Source organism: Siphateles boraxobius, unplaced genomic scaffold (genome assembly GCF_051911475.1).
Source record: "Siphateles boraxobius isolate OS27281-9 unplaced genomic scaffold, OSU_SipBor_1 49, whole genome shotgun sequence".
Lineage (NCBI taxonomy): Eukaryota > Metazoa > Chordata > Actinopteri > Cypriniformes > Leuciscidae > Siphateles > Siphateles boraxobius.
In genome coordinates, this window is record NW_027509130.1 from 5,020,782 (window position 1) to 5,042,412 (window position 21,631).

At 39.1% G+C, this 21,631-nt stretch overlaps 2 protein-coding genes across 3 annotated transcripts in view; both read right to left on the reverse strand.

The window, feature by feature from the left end:
* The window catches only part of atg4db (autophagy related 4D, cysteine peptidase b), a 66,701-nt gene that overhangs the window by 31,299 nt on the left and 13,771 nt on the right, over nucleotides 1-21,631 (reverse strand). The gene's annotated exons all lie outside the window — the stretch shown is intronic.
* The window catches only part of LOC143710931 (myosin-9-like), a 39,005-nt gene that overhangs the window by 15,535 nt on the left and 1,839 nt on the right, over nucleotides 1-21,631 (reverse strand). The window contains exons 3-19 of one of the 2 annotated variants that reach the window (XM_077202174.1): nucleotides 18,207-18,532; nucleotides 15,115-15,271; nucleotides 14,828-14,855; nucleotides 14,662-14,737; nucleotides 13,210-13,311; nucleotides 13,054-13,117; nucleotides 8,133-8,231; nucleotides 7,858-8,001; nucleotides 7,680-7,775; nucleotides 7,198-7,469; nucleotides 5,913-6,086; nucleotides 5,502-5,666; nucleotides 5,298-5,420; nucleotides 1,215-1,349; nucleotides 800-921; nucleotides 577-646; nucleotides 340-497 (exon numbers count right to left, since the gene is read on the reverse strand). In XM_077202174.1, the coding sequence (XP_077058289.1) occupies nucleotides 340-497; nucleotides 577-646; nucleotides 800-921; nucleotides 1,215-1,349; nucleotides 5,298-5,420; nucleotides 5,502-5,666; nucleotides 5,913-6,086; nucleotides 7,198-7,469; nucleotides 7,680-7,775; nucleotides 7,858-8,001; nucleotides 8,133-8,231; nucleotides 13,054-13,117; nucleotides 13,210-13,311; nucleotides 14,662-14,737; nucleotides 14,828-14,855; nucleotides 15,115-15,271; nucleotides 18,207-18,527 (2,306 nt within the window). In that variant the 5' untranslated portion in view covers nucleotides 18,528-18,532. Of the gene's footprint in view, nucleotides 1-339; nucleotides 498-576; nucleotides 647-799; nucleotides 922-1,214; nucleotides 1,350-5,297; nucleotides 5,421-5,501; nucleotides 5,667-5,912; nucleotides 6,087-7,197; nucleotides 7,470-7,679; nucleotides 7,776-7,857; nucleotides 8,002-8,132; nucleotides 8,232-13,053; nucleotides 13,118-13,209; nucleotides 13,312-14,661; nucleotides 14,738-14,827; nucleotides 14,856-15,114; nucleotides 15,272-18,206; nucleotides 18,533-21,631 lie in introns of those variants that run through there. The other variant, XM_077202175.1, reaches the window with a different exon arrangement.

Here is a 21,631-nt window from a genome sequence, read left to right on the forward strand (position 1 = left end):
AGCTGCTTTTAAAGAAAATGTACTGTGAGAAATTCTATAGAAATAAATGTGAATTGAATTGACCCACATAGCAATGCCCTAGCAGCCACTCTACCAAGTCCAGAGCAACCACACAGCTACATCCCTCCCTAGAAACCAGCTGCCTCTGACTAGCAATTACAATTAGTAAATCATTTTGTCAATTAATAGTTTATATGTACAATTTTATGTATTGTGTAAAAAAAATTATAGATATTTCACTCTACGTCTCATTAACTGTCATTAAACTGTATCATTTAAACCACTGAAAAACCCCTGGAGCGACGGGGCTCTAGTCGTAACGCATGTCATAATGCTCACTTGCGGGCGACGTATCCACGACACCAGGCCTGGAAAGTGATGATGATGGCAGTCATCTTATCACGCTTTTCCTCAAGTTGAGCCATAACTTCAGCACGGAAAAACAGCTTGCTCTGTCCAATCCGGTACAGTTTGGGATCCAGCTCCAGGGCTTTGATCTGAGACACAGATGAAGAGCTCATGATCAAACTCCAGCTGAAACAATGGATATCAATGTGAAGCTTTATTTAAGCTTACCATCAGCACACAAGCCAGTTTGCCATCCATGCAGCCTTTGGGAATGGCGTTGGGAGTGAGGATTTCATACCTGCGCAAAAATGCAAACCATCAGATTGAAACAAACAATCGAATCTTAACAGATGCTTATATAATTTATTGTGAAGGATTCTCTAATTTATTCACTCCCAGAAAACCAAAACACCCTGAAAAGCACCAAACATTGATGTCGTTCATCCGATACCTCTGTCTGAACTCTTGGAAGACAATGCGTTTGGGGAATCCCTGTTTGCAGATACGGATGCCCTCCAGCACACCGTTACACCGGAGCTGATCTAGAACTAGGAGAGGGTCCAGCATATCAGCCTGAGGGATAGACAGAGCTGCAGATGCTTTAGATCAATTCAGGGTGAACAGCCCACAGGTTAAACTTTTTTCAATTTTATTATGTAAATCATATAATCATATACACCAAGGATGGCTTGAGGGTGAGTCAATTATGAGATAATTTTCATTTTTAGGTGAACTATCCCTGCAATAGGGACAATGCACAATGAACATCAGCATAAAAAAATAAAAATTAACATGCAGGATTACAGCTAAATTTCTAATTTACATCTACACATCCATTCAGACGTTGAATGTGCAACAGTTCATACCTTTTTCTGGCGGTTGGGAATGATGCATTGGAGGAAGTTGGGGTTGGTATTTCTGAGCATGGACATGAGTTTGGACAGCTGCTCCTTATGGAGCTTTCCAACTGTGCGTCGCATTCCTTGAAAACCCACTTCATGGTCCACTAAGAGACAGACAGACAGAGACAGAGAATATCAATGTTCTGTAAACGCATTCCCTTTGTCAATCGTTGTGTCGAATGAGAGACACTAGGGGTCACTCTTGGGAGCCACAAAAACCTATGACATTGTTGTGTTTATCAGAATATCATTAATTTTTATGGAGCTAAAGATAGTAATAACACGGAGGCCGAGTGCACTTGCAACTTAAACTTTACTTAGCCAATGTACAAGGTATAAGCAAATCACACAGCGCCATCTAAAGCATAAGTCAACAATTGCAGAACAACAGTTTCTAACACTAAATACATCAAAACATCAAAAAACTAAAATCAGAGGTGGTCATACACAACAAATGGGTATTTATTTTCTTGAATTCAACTTTAACCACAGTTTAGCAAGCTCTAATAAACCCCTGACAGGGTGCTCATCACCCTGTCGGGGGTCTATTCTCAGATAACAAACGATTATATTAACTAACAATACTGGGGGGCGCTATGGATCGATTGCTCCTGCCTGCCTTGCTGTTGGTGTGTGAAGCGTCTGTAACTTCGTATATCTTCCTGTTTTGAATCTTTATTAACTATCATTCCCTGTTGTTAATACTGCTAAATATAACTCACTCAACATCACATATTAACCTGATATCGCTAGCTTCAATCTAAATCGTTGCTAGCACAACATGCTACTAATTCGCTAGCCTGTTAACGTGCGCTCTTTATTTATTTAGCTCGCGCCTTTTACAAATCCATCAAAGCTGTGGTAAGTAGAATCAGTCAACAAACACGGTGAGGCATTTCATCTTCTCCTCTTATTGTGACTTGCACTTCTTGTAACATGTATACCATAGCCCTTTCTGTCAGCATAGGATTTACATGTGATAAATGCAGGGAGATAGTCAGGCTGACGGAAAAGATTTCAGAACTAGATACATGCATCCAAACTTTAATCAAGGGTAGTAAGAGTGCAAGGTCTTTAGATACTGCTTTGGATGTGTCTAGCTTAGTGAACACTGTACATTGTTCGGTTCCGGCTGTAGTAGAGCCTGTGCAGCAGGGCAATTGGGTGACGATTAGACGGCATTCTAGTCGCGGGACAAAACACCGCTCTTCCGTTCCGACATTAAACAGGTTCTCCCCTCTCAGTGAAACACCCACTGAGAATCCTGTTGAATGTGCCCAAGTTATTGGCGATTCATTTACACGGAACGTGAAAATAGAGACACCAGCCACCATAGTCACATGTTTGCCGGGAGCCAGAGCGCTAGCTAATGCTAAATGTAAATTCTCTAAGATTATTATTCACGTCGGCACTAATGATGTTCAACTTCGCCAGTCGGAGATCACTAAAATTAATGCTAAAGTGGTGTGTGAACTTGCAAGTACGATATCAGGCACTGTAATTTGCTCTGGCCCCCTTCCTGTTCAAAGGAGTGATGAGATAGTTAGCAGATTGTCATCACTCAATGGCTGGTTGTCTAAGTGGTGCCTGCAAAATTGGGAAAGTTTTTTGGGCAGACCTGACCTGTTGAAAAGAGATGGTATTTAGCCCTCCTGGGATGGTGCTGCTCTTCTCTCTAGTAATATGGCACATAGTCTTAGAGCTCAAACATGACAATCTGGGGCTCAGGTCAGGAAGCAGACAAACTGGCTAAACCGACCATCTGCCAGCTGTCTTACGTCACCAAGATCAGATGAATCCCATCACATAGAGAGTCTTTCACCTAGATATCATCATATTGAGACTGTGTCTGTTCCCCGAATTAGGAAATACCCAAAACTTCCAAACTCATCTAAGGGTAAAAATTGAATTGATGTTCAACAAATAAAAAACAGATTTAATTGAACAAATGATAAAGCTTGGGTTGCTGAATTTTCGATCCCTTATTTCAAAAACACTTATTGTTAACAATTTAAGAACACTCTGAAAAGAGTTGTTCAGTAATTTAGAAACACTCTGAAAAGAGTTGTTCAGTAATTTAGAATTAACTTAAATTAGAGAGAGTTGCAAGGCCTGCCCAATCGATCCAACAACATTTTCCCATAAGCGGGTGAAGGTTTACTGCGCATTACTGTATTTTCAGCATGGCAAAGTAATTTAATTCCAATTGAATTTTTATATGACCATTTTATCACTACCTCGAATTTAGGTTGAAATGCCAATTTGTTATTGGTAATTTATATAGTAATGTGCCGAACAGGACGACTGCTGGCTTACCCAAAATAAAACAAAACACAACACAAAACACAGGCCTGTTCCTCTCTCGATCGTTCACGTCGTTGCTCCTCCTTTATGCTTCCGCTCCTCCGTGAGAGATGTGAGACCGGTGTGCCTCACAGGTGTTGCTAATCAACACTCGCACCACCGGCCTCGCGCCATTCTCTCATGCCCCTTGGCCTCGTCCTGTTCGCCACAAATAGTTTAGCAATACATTTGATTATTCCATTTAATTCTTTACTTTATATTTTTCCCATTCACTCCTTATGCTAAAGCATTGAGGGCATTTCTAGACCCAAATGTCTGTGTGGATATCTAGCCGGACACTGACCACATTTGGACTTGTTATATAATGTATTGTATATGATATCATATAATGATGTAGTGTATCTTTTCATTGGTTAGATCTGTATTATGAATGAATGAATAAAGTTGAAGCAGCTTTGGTTTCCCTCAGGGGTGGGTCATTATTCATTCATATGCTAATTAAAGACCGGAGAACAAAGGCACTTTTGTTGGACTCTTAATTTCTAACTATAGGTTAAACTGAATCTGGAGCACACTTAATCTGAGAATCTGAGACAATTTCAGGTGCTTTTGTTAATTTAACTCCCTATGTCCGTATCACTGAATTGTTAGCTACTGCAAGTTTGTATCTTCTAGATCAGACGAATTCACAAATTAATGTTATTTATTGTGAACTAGTTGATTTAAAATGTGATGGTGGGGAGGGGTGGGGGAGGTTGCTATACAATGCTAAACCAGATATATATACAATATAATTTTCTAACAAAAATATCATTACTATGTCAAGAAATCAATTTCAGTAGTACATTAGCTTTAATTTGTAATTTAATGAGATCTACTAATGTATATTGTTAGCGCCGAGAATTTTCATGTGAATAAATCCATAGATCCGCGAAATTTTCTTATGTACTTTAATGGTCTATTGGTAGAACTTTTGCCACACGTGTCAAAATTTCTGGGTTCTAATCTGCACTCGTATAGTTTTTTTTCTCATCAAAACAAGACAAAAACAAAACAAAAACAATGAATCGAGAGTCTCTGCAACGGCGTTAAGCGATATATTGAAGTGCGCTTCTGAGCAAAGACTGTCCACAAGCCAAAAGAGAACACTGTATCTACACCACTGATAGTGAATTATATGTATATATATGTATATGTATATACATATATTTTTTTATTATTATTTTTTTTTATAACTTTTCAATTGTCAGGTTTGTCAAAAGTGAAATTTGGACCCCAAAATTTTTATGCATGTAATGGAAATTAATAAAATTATAAAACTTCAATGGCATTTTTAAAATTAATATGCATTTTTATAGTTATGCCAACTTATATATTTTTACTCACTATTTCTACCCAATGAAATATTCCTTACTGTTTAACTAGTAAATCAGGAAAGACTGGAAAAGTCTGGAAAAGCACTGGATCCCTCAAGAACATAAAGCTCTTCTGGAACTTCTGGGAAGCTGAAATTTTTATCGATGTATTTTTGGTAAATTAAATGACCACTGATAGGGTAAACCCTGGTTACCCATTTCTACTCAAATTGTGGAGAAAAGGCACCCAGAATGTAAATACATTAGTCATTTGTTCAGTTTACAAGCTCCACCCCTTCCTGAGAGCTACAGAGATGCATTTTTTTCATCATTTATATTCTTTCTACATGATCAGCTGCATTAATATGCATTTAAGAGCTGATCGAAGCAACTCACCGCCCTTCCACAACTCTGAAACAAACTTGATAGTAGATTGGTTCAGGAGAGTGGCCACGTCATAGTTCAGACGGTCCATGTTTTTCATTAGCCACTCGTCTGCATTATATTCCACCTGAGAAACACATAGACATGTAGCAATCTCAAAGGAAACACTAAAATACCAGAACAGTGCATCTGTGGAGCAGACAAAGACCTTTCCAGCATAATGTTTGATGCAGAAATTGGCCTCGTCCTTCAGTTTCTTGGGTTTGTGGAATTCGGGATGTACTCGCAGGACCTTCTCCACAAAGCTCTTGCCCGTAGCTTTCGTCAAAAGGCACTCTTCATCCAAGAGAGCCAAGATTCCAGGAGGATTCTTCTGGATAAGGGAATAAAAAACTCAAAATCAGAATGTCACAACTGATTTTTGTCAGTTTCTTCATAAAATTAAGATTATTGGTATAAATGGAAATCATTAGGAATTTTAAAAATGCAACTGATTCTCGATTCTCAACCCAACATTTGGATTCTAATCTCATCAGATTTGGCAAGAAATTCGCTCTTTTAAAGGTCACAGGTCATGTGATCGCTCTAGTAGGCATGTGACTAGTGAAAAGACGCTCACAGGTTTCTCGATGAGGTCAATGCAGGGCTGCAGGTCGAGGCCGAAGTCAATGAAATTCCACTCGATACCCTCGCATTGGTACTCCTCCTGCTCCAAGATGAACATGGTGTGGTTAAACAGCTGCTGGAGCTTCTCATTAGTGTAGTTAATGCAGAACTGCTCAAACAAGTTCAACTGCGAAGAGGAACACAATTACAGTTAATGCTGTACTGTGGGTATTCAATCTCACTGTAATGGTGCGTTCACACCGGACGCGAATAGCCCGTCAGGCGCGAGTGATTTCAATGTTAAGTCAATGCAAAGACGCGTTACGCGCGTAAAAAATTCCTGCGGCGCGAATGAGGCATAGAGCGCGGCGCGGTACATGATTTACCGAATGATTTAGTTAGTGCTATTTGTGCATTCACGAGTTTGACGCGAATTCGCGTCTGCCACCCGAGTTGAAAAAACTTCTGCGTCAATTCGCGCCGCGTTAACCAATCAGGAGCCTAGCTGCTTGCTGCTGTCACGTGGTGAAGTATCTGGATGCTTCAATAAATTATTTTGTAATATGACTGTGGTTCTAATGCACAACAAAGCAAATATTTTATCACATAAAACTTGATTTCAATTTATAAGACATATTCATTTTGAATTGAATGCTATTTATTCCATATCTAGATTATATGAAATATTATTATAATGTAAAGACAACCAACATACTGCATAAGTTCGTGTCTGGACAGTTTTGTGTGAGAGAGAGAGAAAAAATCACAGGACAGATTAATCACTTTTGGAGGCTGGCTCCATTTATCATCAAAACAAAAATAAATGACAGATTAGGTGGATGAGGGCGAGGGTGATCCTCGCTCCAATACGGGACAACAGGTCATCAAGCTGGGCGCGGGACAGGCGGAAGTACCACTGAAAGCCGCCGTCATCCAGGCGCAGCTCCTGGAGCGAGCCAATGGTGAAACTCGCCACACTGGGTTCGACTTCGAAGGGTCTGGTGGACACAAATACGCTGCCGTTCTGCTCTCCAGAGCAAATACAGAGCGGAGACTCTCTCGATGAATGCTCGATCATAAAAAAGATGGCCGCTAACGGGATTCGATTCTGACGCGCGTGACGCGCGTAAATTTCGCTTCAAACTTTTGTTTTTACGCGCGTCAGTTTCACTTTTGACACGCGAATTAACACAAAGGGGTCAAGCGTCAAACTAGACGCGGTAGACGCGAATTTGACGCACTATTTGCGTCCGGTGTGAACGCACAGTGAGCTTGAAGCAGTAATGGTTCTGCCATACCTCAAAGATCTCAAAGCCGGCGATGTCCAGGATGCCGATGAAGGAGGCGCCCTGACGCTTGGTCTTATCCAGAGCTTTGTTGATGCGCATCACCAGCCAGCGAAACATCCTCTCGTACGTGGCTTTGGCCAGAGCCTCCACCGCGAACTCGACCTGTTCCTGCGTCTGGGCCTTCTGCACGTAATCACGGCCCACTTTGATCCGGGGCGAGAGGATGGCACGCGTGAAATTGGTCACGTTCATGCCCATCAGATGGCACACCTTTTTGGCAGCTGGAGAAGTTGTTTAAAATTTTTTATTAATAACACTCAACTGGCAGTAACAAATGCTGCTGGTTTGCCTTCTCTACACCCAGCTCTGATCATCTCACGAACAACTAGAAACCATATAAATTCATCTACTACATTCATGGTGTCAATACTGGTATGGATTATTAACAAAGCCTGATGGACGTGTTTGTAAAGTCATAATGGTGTGTTTACTTGTGTCATCAGGCATGGAGGCTTGTTCTGAGTGACCCTGCTTCTCAAAGGACATGTTACCCAGCTGTAGCACAGATGACATGACCCTCAACAGACCTGCAGGAGGCGATGCACACAACTGAACAACTTCAAAAATCTCTAATACACAGCAGATAACATTGTCATGCCATACATGTACCGAGCTGTTCTTTCTCGGAGAAGCCCATGATATTCATGGCCCCCATGGTCTCCAGGTACATGTCTTGGTCCTTCTGTCCCAGAATCGCTCCGTTTCGATTGGACAGGAACTGGTATTTATTGTTGCTCTCCAGATACAGTTCAGCTGAAATTAGTCCAATAATTGACATTCATTCATAAACACAAGAGCCTCATCCTACAATTATTATTTTAGTGATTTTAAAACTCAAACTAGTTCAACAATAGTGTATTAAAGCAGTGAAGAATGACACTCACAGCGTAGTTTGCCTTCTGCGCCGGTGAGCATGTAGTAGAACATGTGGAAGTTCCTCTCTTCTTTAGCTTGACGAATCACACGAGACATTTCCAATAGAACTGATGGTCAGAGTCAAGGACACACACAAGCACACGAATACTCACACAAAAGGCCTTTTACAGTATATAGTGTAAAGCCCAAAGTATATACCTTGTAGTCTGCGCACACCATCCGCTAGTCAGCAGAATGCGCATGTGTAACTGATTTAAGTGCTTGAAAACAAAAGTCCAATAGATAGTGTGCACATTCTGAACATGTCTTATCACACTCACGACCAAGGAGTGTACTTTGAAAGGATTGTGAAGATGTGCACTCAACTGTGCGTGAGACAGGCCAAAGCTGAATGTGTACTTCATTTTCTGCATTCTGCCATGTCTTATTTAATCTGAGATGTCCATCTCCACATATGAAATACCTATATGATGCTTTTTTAGTTCCCTTATCGACACGGTTCTCTCGTATTGCATTGCTAGACGCTATGGGAAAACTTGTTTTTCTCTGAATACTGAAAGCCTTATTGAATCACGCAGTGAAACTGCACAAGCCTATAGCCTATCCCTCCATAAAAGCGGGTGTCTCGCCATAGGATTAAAGAATAATTATTCTTCAGCGACGAAGATCTTCTCCTCATTGGGACTCTGAGATCAAGAAGCCTCCCGCCATAGACAATACTCACAGTGGATCATGCTAACTGCATAGTTTAGATCAGGTGGAACCGGGAACACTTCCCATAAATCCTGATGTACTTGGTACATCATAAGAAGTCTCTCTGTTTATCCCGAGGTTTACCGCAAACTGCCGGATCCGGGCCATATCCAGATCTGATCAAGGACCCTCGCATGGACACAATGACAACGCATCCCTGAAGTGCCAGCCCATCAGCCCTGTGAAGGCCTCATGTACACCTCAACAAACTCGTCTCCATACCAGTGTGATGACTCCGACCCGAACCAGATGAACTGGATAAATATTGTGAAAGTTCTGATCTAATCTGACTTCTGACCTATAATGCTGCCTAAATCATAATCATACACTGTTCGTTCATTGGCCAAAGGAGGACTGGCCCCCTGACTTAGCCTGGGTTTTACCACGTGTTCTTTTCTCCATTCTGTCACCTGATGGAGTTTTGGTTCCTCCCCACTGTCGCCTTTTTCGCCTTTCTTCGCCTTTGTCGCCATTGGCTTATGGCTTGCTTAGTTGGGGACATTTAATTTTATATTTAACAATATACTATTACAACATTATTTTCCAGTTATCTCTGTAAAGCTGCTTTGAAACAATTTGTATTGTAAAAAGCGCTATATAAACAAAGGTGACTTGACTTGACTAACTCAGCAGTGCTCTGCAAGCAAGCTGACGATCTTCTGGTATAAGGAACCTGCCAGACCTCTGAGGAAGAAACAGCAGTGAGCTGTCAGACATAAGTGAGCTCATGCTGGCACAGGTCCCACATGCCTCACTTTCCCCTCAGAGAGAAGATTCTCCAGTACCCTGGGTGATGACATCACGGTTTTCTCCAGAGCGGCTATATATATATATATATATATATATATATATATATATATATACATATACATATATATATACATATATGTATGTATGTGTATATATATATACTGTATATATATATATATATATATATATATATATATATATATGTGTGTGTGTGTGTATATACAGTTGTATTTATGTATGTATATATATATGTATGTATGTATGTATGTATGTATGTATATATATATATATATATATATATATATATATAAATGAACTAAATTAACCACTTTTTTACAACAAAATTAAACATCACTGAACTTACTTAAGCTGAACTGTGATGCTATTTTCTTCTGGAAACAAACTTTGTTGCATTTTCCAGTTATCTCTGTAAAGCTGCTTTGAAACAACCTGTATTATAAAAAGCGCTATATAAATAAATGTGACGACTTTTTTCCCTCGCAGAAATCGAAGCGATGTTTGTAGCAAGCTTTTTTGCCCTTTCATGTTCACGTACCTACGCAAATAACCAGTATACGGTCCTCCCATCCACTCTGTATATGGCACTGCACACTTTCAAGAAAGTGCATGGACGCGACCCTTATGAATTACCTTGACGACTGGCTTGTATTGGCCCAGTTGGAGGCCGAGTTGTACACATTCACAGATCCTTGCTCCTCAGCCATTTGGAATACCTGGGACACAGGATCAACTTGGCCAAGAGCTCACGGACATCCAGCCAACGTATTGCCTTCCTGAGAGCATTTCTCGAGTCGGCCGAAATGAGGGCCTGGCTCACGCAGAGGTTGACCTCTTCACCTAAGAAAACAACTCTCACTGCCCAATGTTATTCTCAATGGACAGGGATGCGCTGGCCCACAAATGGCGCAGCCTCCCCTTTTATGCCTTCCCTCCAGTTGCGTTGCTCCCTCAGGTCATCAAACAGATCAGGGTGGACAGATGCACAGACCTTCTGCTTGTCCCTCTCTGGCAAAACCAGTCATGGCTCCCTGACTTGATGCAGTGGCTGTCAGAAGTCCATAGGCCAATTCCCCTTATGAAGGACCTCCTTTCCCAGCCGAAGGGAATGATTTGGCACCCCCAACCTCAGTTGTGGGCCCTCCATGTCTGGCCCATCGACAGGAGACAACATCACAAAACATGCTACTAAAGTCACAACAAAACAACAGCAAAATAAAAGCAAACAGGAGCAATCAATGAAAATTAAAGACAATTCAGCTGCATAATTTATTCATGCTGCAATGCATAATGGGAGTCATGGATGAGTTTTGAACGAAGGTTCCCATCATGCACTGCATGAAGCATATCGTTTGATTGTTGTTTGGTTGATGCGTTTTTTTTAAAAAACGTCAGATTATAAAAGCACTTCTGGATCTCAAGCTGTAACATCACAGATTTACTGTAATGAATAATTATTGAAACATTTAGATAACAAGTTAATAATGCTGGATGATATCAATGAATCAGGCCACTACATGGAGTTAATGCATTTGGGAAACACAGCCCAGGTCATAGTTTCTCTTACCATATCAAATGTGCTTTACAAACACAAAGTTGGAGAAGCCAGAGAAAAAACTCATTAAAAAGTACAGGGGCAAAAACAAACACCGATAACTTCAATCTAAACTTTCATTAAAACATCAACATCTAAACTTCTGTTATTTCTCAATAAGAACTTTTGTAGATGTATGACAAAAATAAAGTAAAACTGGTTAGTAATAAGTGCAATAAAGTAAAACTGGTTAGTAAGCGCAATAACGTCTAATGGCTGGAAGTCATTGTAGTTTTTGTATCTCCCTTTTTCTGTTCTTTTTCTCTTTCCTTCAGTGATTCTGCTTATTAACATCAGGAGTCATCACTACCGGTCAATCAATATTTAATTAATCACTTAATTATTTCATTAACAACAACATTGCTTCCAGTGTTAATTTTAATACCCTGTAGTGTGGACACATATTTACACCAATGGGTGTTAATTTAACACTGGGGATCTATGACCCCTGGGGGGTATTCCAGAAAGCAGATTATGTGACATTCCCGGGTATTTTTAAGGGCAAGGAAGAGGATAACCTCAACGTTCGGTTCCAAAAAATGGAGGTAACTTGCTCTGGAGAAAACATCTGCAACCATATCATTTACAAGTTATTTTGAAGAAAGGGATTGAATATTCAGCAACCTCAGGTTTATCATTTGTTCATCTGTATCATATACGTTCTTTATTTGTTGAACATTAATTAAATTTTTACCCTCAAATGCTTTTGGGAGTTTTTTAAAGGGCAACGGCGTATCACTCCCGGTAAGTGAGGACAGTCCACTACAGCGGTGTTTTAGACAGCCAGCCTTTGAGTGACAACAATCTGTTGTTCAATCAATCTGCTGCACGGGCTCTACACCCGGATCCGAACAATGTACAGAGTTCAAAGTTCATCCAAAGCAGTATCTAAAGCCCTTGTATTCTTACTATCCTCGATTAAAGTTTGGATGCGTGTCTCTAGTTCTGAGATCTTCTCAGTCAGCCTGTCTATTTCCCTGCATTTATGACATGTAAACCCTCATTGCTGACAGAGAAGGCTATGCTAAACATGTAGGAGACATTGCAAGTGACAACAGGAGATGAGGAGATTAAAAATAGCGATGTCTGATCAATGTGACAGACAATATTAGATAATATCAGATATATTTTGATGATTAAGTTATATTAAGCAATTTAAACGGCAGGAAAGATAGAAAATAGAGATTAAAAACAAAGCTATAAGGAGCTACAAGCACAATCCACTCAGGCAGACAGGAAACCGCTGTGCAACAGATCTAGTAAAGCTAAAAGTGTGAATGCACGAACCTGACAACCCAGGATTAATTAATAATCCAGGATAAGGTATGAACTGTGAAAAAAACAAGAGAACTAGAAGAACAGAAAAGTTTCTTCCCCACAATTTTGATCATTCATATACAACATTTTAAACCATATTAATTCCATTAAAACCATATATTATATTAAGGCAGCACACAAGTGATTTTTATGTGAAATGATATGCAGAAAATGGCCCTACTCCTAGACAGATATTAAACTTTTGGTGACAGTCCTGGTCTTGGACAGCGGTCTGAACCTTTGTTTAGGCAATCAGAAGACTTTTGAGACACTTACTGCTATCCGTCATTTTGCAAGTTTACAATGGCCAGGCCATATATGGAAAGTAGGAAGTTGTGTGTGCCACAGTTGAACAAAAGAGCCATATTCAGCTTCATAAGCAGTTGGTTTTAGTTATTTTGTGAGAGAATGCTACTATAGTGCAGTGGCTAAATCTGGCAGATGTTCCAGAATGGCTAACATCACTTACAGCACATGCTTACAGCTCATAAAGATACAGGTTTTGATATTGGTTCCAACCATGTATCCGTTAATGTCAAAGTTGATTCTGATGAATTTGCTCTAAAATGTAAGAAAGACCGAAGTTAAATTACACAAATTCAGAATATTGTGCAAAAATATCACCATAACATAGGGTTATATCCATAACTTACGAATCTAGAAGAGTTGTCATTAATCACTGTCCTGGCATTGCCGAAAGGTTCGAGGATAGAGTTCACCTGTAACAGCTGCTTCTCCAGCTCTCCCAGCTCTCCCTGTACTCAAAACATAATTGGATTCAGTTCAGGTGCTTGATAACGGTCAATCCAGATTCGGCCCACATCTGGTACTTGTCCAGTTCTGGTTTATTTATTTGCTCTTGGCTGACATGTGGCATTGTTTTGGCCTCTTTATGGCCCAGATCTGGCAAACAGGAGTTGTCCGCCCAAGTGCCGACATTCCACGCTTCATGTGGGCTAGATCCGTATTCCACAAGTGCCAGATGTGGGCCAGATCTGGGGCGAAACCATGTTGCTATCTGGGTATAGGCTGTCAAAAGCAGATCTCTTAAACCCCCTAATAAATACATTAGTGGAACTTTAAAATGTTCCACTCATTTATGTTTAAAAAATTCCACTCATTTATCACCTCTAAAAACATAGTCAGTGCTTGAATTACTCCCTCTTTATTGTGCAGACTTAAAGAAATGGAAGGTAATTGGAATAAGATTTGATATGTAAATGAGATTTGAAACATTGAATAAATGAACAGCAATAGCAAATGTTTATTTCAAGGCCTGCTCTAGGATTCCTGCCGTTGTCAACTGTGTTTGGTCATGGGAAAAATTGGGGTAGCTCCGATAAAATGTTCCTTTTTTTAGATTCATATTTCCATACTCTTCCAACAGAGTAAAGTACAGAGATATAGGGCTCTCAGTGTGGCTTCATGCATAACTTGTCACACAAGTATTTCACATGTTTTTAATGTTTAAAAAAACAAGTGTGGATATTAAGCATTTTTTAAGAGATGCAGTGATTCAGGATGTAAGTTTGTTTTAACTTTACCTGCTGTTTTAACACCTGTTTTAACAGGTGTGTTTTACAATGGCCTTGAACAGCTGATTCACAGACAAATAACTTTTATGAGTTGATTTTTAATGAATCATAAAGAATAGACTGCAGGTTTGATAAAGCCTGTCAAATCCTTTAGTCAATGAACTCACTGAATCAGAGGCAAAAAAGGTGAAACTTTTAAAGCATCTAAAGCTCTGTTTTTTGAAAAGTGACACGAGGAGAGCACATCTTGAGCGCTGTGACCATCTTGATTAATCTAGCTGCAAATCAATGAGCATCTAATATGTTCTGATATCAGGGGGATGTAACTACATAATTGACTTTTAAAATCACAAATGATGTTTGACATCCTTTGAAAAACTGGGCAAATTTAATAGGAGTGCTGGTTCTACTGAACTGATACACTTTGGTTAATTGATTTAGTTTTCTTAAGAACACTTCTTTTCAATGTCAGATTTTTTTTCACTTTCACTTCTTTTCACTATCAGCACCCCAAGTATACACCTTTGTTATATTGTACCTTGTCTACCCATATAGGGTGCATGTTAGTACCTTATGAGAGGCCATGCGGGTCAGATACTGAATGACCTTCTTGGTGTTTTCTGTCTTTCCGGCACCAGATTCACCCCTCAAAACACACAAACACAAAAGTGTGAGATGTCTTGCACATCTTCAATGCTCAAAACACAAAATACACACATGCAAGAACGTGACTCACATGCAGAGAATTGACTGATCAACACGGTCTGTTGGAAGAATGAATTTATACAACAATGAATTTATACAATGCAAAAACATTCAAAATGTTAAATACATTTTTGAGTGAAACAGAATATTCAGTGAGGGAGGGCCCACACGCACATCAGTAAAAGAGAAATTCAGCTCAATAATGCTTTAAATCAGTTTTGATGCTGTTAACAATTTTGAAAGTAATGAATTTAGGATTAGAAAAATGTGTGATTAGACACAGTCAGATAGATAGATAGTCTGTAAGTGTAAGTTTACCCTGCATCATACTCCTATAGGTCATGTCTGTGATGGCGTAGATGTGCGCCGGCTTTTCATGTCGTTTCTTGCCCTTGTACATCTTGATGATCTCCTCTGAGTAGATGGGCAAGTTCTTGTACGGGTTGATCACCACACAGAACAGACCCGAGTACGTCTGTGGAGAACAGAGACAGTCAATCATGTGTTTGTAAAGTAATAAATATACTCTACCTCAGTGGTAAATTAAAATTAAGGAAAATGAATCTCTATTCACCATCAACAATGTCACGGTTGGGGTCAAGGAAAGGGCGAGAACTCAAACGTGGATCAAATCAAAAGTTTATAGCTTATTAACAAAAATAATTTAGTTTTTTCAACGCTTTTAAGTTTAACGGTATATGTTTTGGGGAAAAGCATCTAAATGAAATGAAATCTGTGGCAAAGTTTCACTCTGACGTGTATGGCTTTCATATATTTGATTTCATGATAGCTAGCCCTTACAACATAATACAAACAAAGTTTAATACATCAACGAAATTAAACATGAATTCAAGAAAGGTTCCCAGATAGCAACATTGTTTCGGCCCAGATCTGGCCCACATCTGGCACATGTGGAATGATGATCTGGCCCACATGCAGCGTGGAATGACGGCCCTTGGGCGGACCGCTCTTGTTTGCCAGTTCTGGGCAACAAGCAGGGCATAGCAATGCCAAATGTCAGCCAAGAGTAAAAGAAATAAACCAGAACTGGACCTTATCTGAGCCACAAAATCTGTCTATATTAAATACGGAGTCATCTCAGCCTTAATAAGCTTGTTAACAAGCAGAATCACTGAAGGAAAGAAGAGAACAGAAACAGAGACGAGCAGAAACACAAGAACTACAGCTGACTTTAGACACAGCCTTAGATGAAATCAACTGAAGTAAAAGAAGACATTAAATCTGTGAAGATCTCAGCAGAGGAGGATTAAACAACGCCACAAACAGCATTACCAGCTTCACTTATTACTAACTAGATTGACTTTATTTCTGTCAGACGTCTACAGGAGTTGTTATTGAGAAATAACAGAGAGTTTAACTATTGTTTCATTTTAAGTCACCATTATGGTGATTAGAGTTCCATTTAGTTGGGCTCTTAACTCTTAAGAAATATGGTCTAGTAATTGTTTTTTTTTATGCTGTGAGTAAGTGTAAAACTCATTTGCAGTATCAAAGGAAGCTAAAGTGAAGTGAGATCAGGTAATGATGGTTTGGCTCCTTTGAATAATTTAAGAGATAATGGTAGTTACACACCAACAATTTTGGTGCCGGTGTGTAGGAGCCAGTGTTAATGTAAATGTATTTTGGCCTGACACCAGGTGGGGGCAGTATGTGCACAGAGGGTTTTTAAACAGGTGTTCCTTAAACATAGGGCCCTAATTTTAGTGATCAAAGCACATGGTCTAAAGCGCACAGCGCAAGTGCACTTAGGGCATGTCTGAATCGACTATTGCTAGTTTAACGACAGGAAAAACGGCTCCCGGCGCATGGTCTAAAGGGGATTATAAACAGGGCAACTTTTTGAGTAATGTTGCTGGGCAATGTTGCGTCAATGGGCAACTAGATGAGACACAGGGCCCATGACCGATCTAAATTATCCAGATAGAAATGTACTGCCCATTTTCAATGGGAAAGTGCCCAAGCAACAATGGCTCGGCAAGATTGCCCAGCAACATTGCTCAAAAAGTTGCCCTGTGTATCATCAACTTAAAAGTGTTGTCCCTATTCTCTTAATCAGAAATGGGTGTGTTTTGGGCGTAACGTGCAATAAACCAATCAGAGTGTAATTTGCCATTCCCTTTAAATGCCAGTTGCGCTCGTCGCAATTTGCAAGCGGAAAAATAAATGCGTCTCCAGAGAGGAAAAGGATCTGCTCGTGCACGAGGTTAAAGTGAGCAAGCAGACCATCTACGGGACAAGCTGGTTTCCACCATATTTTTTGTGTACACAATATTAATATTTTACATTGTAATCCTTTTATTTTTAAAATTTGGCATGTTTGTGTGCTGCTGTGCATCCCTGTGTGTGTAATATGCAAAAGTGTACGCGTGTTGTGGACCCGCCTATAGGCGCACATTACTAACGCACTCTTTAAATGACAGCAAAAAAATTGCACCATTGACTTTAGACCAGTTTTCAGTTGGTCATAGCGATCAAAGCAGTCTCTAACAATGCAGTCTTTTTCAGTTGCCTTAAAGTAGCAACGTGCCAACAATGCGCCTGAACACACCTTGTTTTCAGACAAGCAGCCCATGGGTGAACAGATAGGCACAAATACATTTGCTATTTATACAACGTGGCGCAGGACGTGAAAATGATAACTGTGTCAGGCTGAAAATAGAAAAAAACACTTGCGTGGTGCCTGACTCTGCATTGCGCCGGGTGTTTGATAGGGCCCCTTTGAGTTAGAAGGCTTGGTGGAGGGAATGCATTTTACCACACAAACACTGGAAGCTACAAGTTGGATGTCCACCATCACCGTCAAAAGTATGTAACTAAGAATTTGCATTATGTTCAATAAAGTATTTTCAAGATTTGAGATCAACTACACGACTGCCCATTGGTGTGTGTAAAACTTGTATTGCATATCCAAGCCATCAGCAGCTATAGGAGCTGCTGTAACAAAACCATTTCAGTGACCACATAGAAAAATAAATCTGTGAAAATTAAATCAATTTCTCACAATGCTGCTGTTCCATTGTGACATTCTTCAGAATTACAAGCCAGCTTTTGATTGCATCTCCAGAGGTACTTCCAGCACTTGCACACATGTAGCTGCACTATTGGAGTCAAGTCTCTCACTCTTTTTGAGAGGAGCAACAATTTGAGACTGACAAAACGCATTTCCTTTAACTTATTTAAATGTGTATTATTTCCTTTGTAAAAGAGTTACGCCTGGTCTATAGATTTTTCTGTGCAGGTTCACATTTGTATTAATCACTATATTTAGATCCACATTACTCCAGCAGCTCAGCTTTTACAGTACAACAATATATGAGTATATGGGCTGGGTGGGCATTATTTGGTGTGTATGACCTGTAGTATCTGAGTGTGTGACTATGCAGACTCACGTATATGAGGCCGGAGTAGTACCGCTCCGTCAGGTTGTGCAGCACGGACGCCTCGTTCAGATAGGTGAGCTCGGCCATGTCCTCCACTTTACTGAACTTGGGCGAGTTCATCTTCTGGATGTCATCCTTGTTGACTCGCACTATCATTCCAGAGTCGGCGAGCTCCACCAGCACCTCATCCCCGTGCTCCTCCTTCACAGAGCCCGACTCGAACCCCAGGCGCTCCGAGGGCACCCACACCAGCCTCTTGGTGGCCCAGTCAGCCAGTGGGTTGCTGACCGGGTTGCCGTCCACATAAAGGGACCTGTCAGCATCCGACATGGTTGCTGGAAGTGAAATAAGCGCGCAAGATGTTATGGATGAGAGAAACAACTGTATATGGTGTAAGAGCTCTTACGGAAGAAAAATATATGGGAATATACTGAAAAATATAATGCAATATATTATAATACATTTCCATATATGGGAAACTAGTGCTTATATTTTTCAATATAATGCAATATATGCATTGACCATGGCTATATATTAATACTTATATAATATTTATAAATGAAGACAAAAATAGCATTACATGTTATATTCATAAAGTTTATCTTTTATTGTGTACATATATTGGACATACATGTTCCCATATAAATGTGAATGTATCACGCGCACACACACACACACACCTTTCAAACTGTAATTTCTCAATTTTAAAAGTAATATCTGTGCAATCATTAGCACAGTGATTTAATACTTTATGACATGTAAGTGTGCTTTTGTTGACTAGCTTGAAAATATTTTATAATGTAAATAATTTAAAAAAATTAAGAAATACATAATATATATTTCTCTATATATGTGCGTTTATGCTCCTTGAGTAAATATATCTGCAATATATTACACATGCAGTACCATATCTAATGACATATACATCTAAATATTATGAAGTGTATTACTGAATGTAAAATGACATACATTGATGTATTAGTAAATATATTGTCACATTATTTTTCAATATAAGCGGCAATTCCTTATGTATTATTTCACATACTGTAGGCCTAATTAACACAATATAGTATTCTCTATATTTTCAAATATAGTGTTAAACCATTTAGTATATTGGATATAAATAAATACAGATATATAATAGGTCTATATATGGGAAATATATTTTCTTTTCATAAGGAAGCCTAAAAATGTTTTGTAAAATGTCAAAGTTTTATTTGTTATTATGCTATTTTAAAGGTTCCTTTTTGTTTTGGAGGTCTCCTACAACAGGTTCACATCCACTAACGGGGGAAAAATGCTTTATTCTCTCATAATTATCATTGGACGTCACTTTTCAATGATCCTCAAACGACTCATCCGAGATTCAGTCTCTCTAAATCCCTCCTTTCCACGAGCCTGCTCTGCTCTGATTGCCAGACGGACCAGTCTGTTGTGATAGCGTTAGTGTAGGTTCTACCAGGAAGACTCTAATGTCACATCATTCATTCATAATAATACAGGTAGGTCTGGCCAATCACTGCTTTACACCATATAAGCACTGAACTCTCTGTTTCACATTCACAGTTGATGACGCTGAACACCAGCTAACAATTTCTGGTTCCCAGAATGTTTTGAGAATGTTAGTTTCTGGTTCCTACAACATTCCCAGAATAGCCATCCTAACGTTCTCTGTTGGTTAGCTAGGAAACTTATCTTTTCGTAAATTGAATGTTTCCTTATGGTTTGAAGAACGTTCCCCTAACCTTCCCAGAAAGTTCTCAGAACGTTCCCTAACCTCTTTACCCTGCTGTACGTCAGTAATAACCCAGCACTCCAGTGGGCCGTGTCCCATATGGTATAAGCGGCATGTAAGACCGATGAATGGACGTCAATAATCAGTACTACACTGTAAAAAGTGAACATGTGTAGTTGTTGCTTTAAGAAGGCATTTTTACCAGATTCTACCTACAAATTCCAACTTTGTTTTTGTGACCTATTTCAATCAGTTTAATGTAACATAAAACAAAGGAATGCTATCTTAACTTAATCAAGTTACACTGACCCAACATACAATTTCCATTAAAGCTCAGGATGGACACATTCGACACATCCTTCTTGCTGATCAGCAAACTTTGCTTCAAAAAGACATTGTGATTTTGGGTTATTAAACACTTTCTCCTGGTTTCACAAACAAGGCTTAATCTTATTTCCAGACTAAAATTCATTTTTGGGCTGTTTTAACTGAAGCACCTTGCACTGACATATGATAAAATATATCAGTGCCATTGTTTTGTCTCAAGATCCACACCAGGAATGTTTTTTTTTCTAAAGCATGTTTATAAAAGATACTTAAATGATCTAATTAAACTAAGGATTGCTCTTGGTTTAATTTAAAACCTGTCTGTGAAACATTGAGTTGTATCAAAGTGGAAATTGCATTTGACAGCGCTACTCTTCACCACAATGGTAGCCTAACCACAACATACAATAACAGAAACTTCTCTATGTCCATAAACATTAACAAACTATAAATATCTTTCTCTTTACTGTAAAATGCATAAATAACACTTAGGGCACAATTTTAATAATCTGAAACGGAAGTATCAAAGTCGAAACGCAAGTAATTTTGAGGGCGGATCTCGACGGGGGCTGCTGAGTTTTACTTTCGTTTTGTATTTGATTTATTTTATGTCATTAAAGTCTTTTCCGTCTCCTTCTTCCCACAACATTGAATCTAGTTACAGTAACTTTGCAGGATGATTACAGTACATTCACAAATAGCTATATTCTCACTGCATGAAAGGAAATATAAAAAAAAAAACATAATAGTTGCACTTTAAGAATATTATCTTAAATTGTCATATAGTGTACTGTTATAGGACAGTACTTAATTTCCGCAACTTTTTACTCTGTTAATTGTACATATGTTCATTCTATAACATAATTAGTATACTGGCTTCATGGAGCATGCATGCATCTGCTGCCATTCCTCTTTAAAAACACAACGCATGGATTTGAGTGATTCAGAACTTTCCTTATATAAATACTCACAATTACTAAAACAGAGGACAAATAAAAAATTACATGGTTTTTCATTACATATTTAAAATAATTGAAAAGAAGCTCAGAAAGATGACCAATCAGATTTGGTAAAAAATGTAGGTTGTTCCTCCATTTACAACACTACCAATAACTTGTTGTTGATGTGCTTGTTCAACAAAAAGAAATGTGTGAAGTGTTAGACAAGAATGCACTCCACCGTCACAACTTTCCATACATAGCAAAAGAGGATGGGCTAACACGATCAGCAAAACAAATGCATTTTTCAATGCAAATTTCAAACGTCAAAAAAAGAAAACAAAATTCACCTAAATAATATTGATAATAATTACTATATACAGACAAGCTGATGTGTTCAAAATATTCAGGCAAATTAATGTGCCTAGAATCTT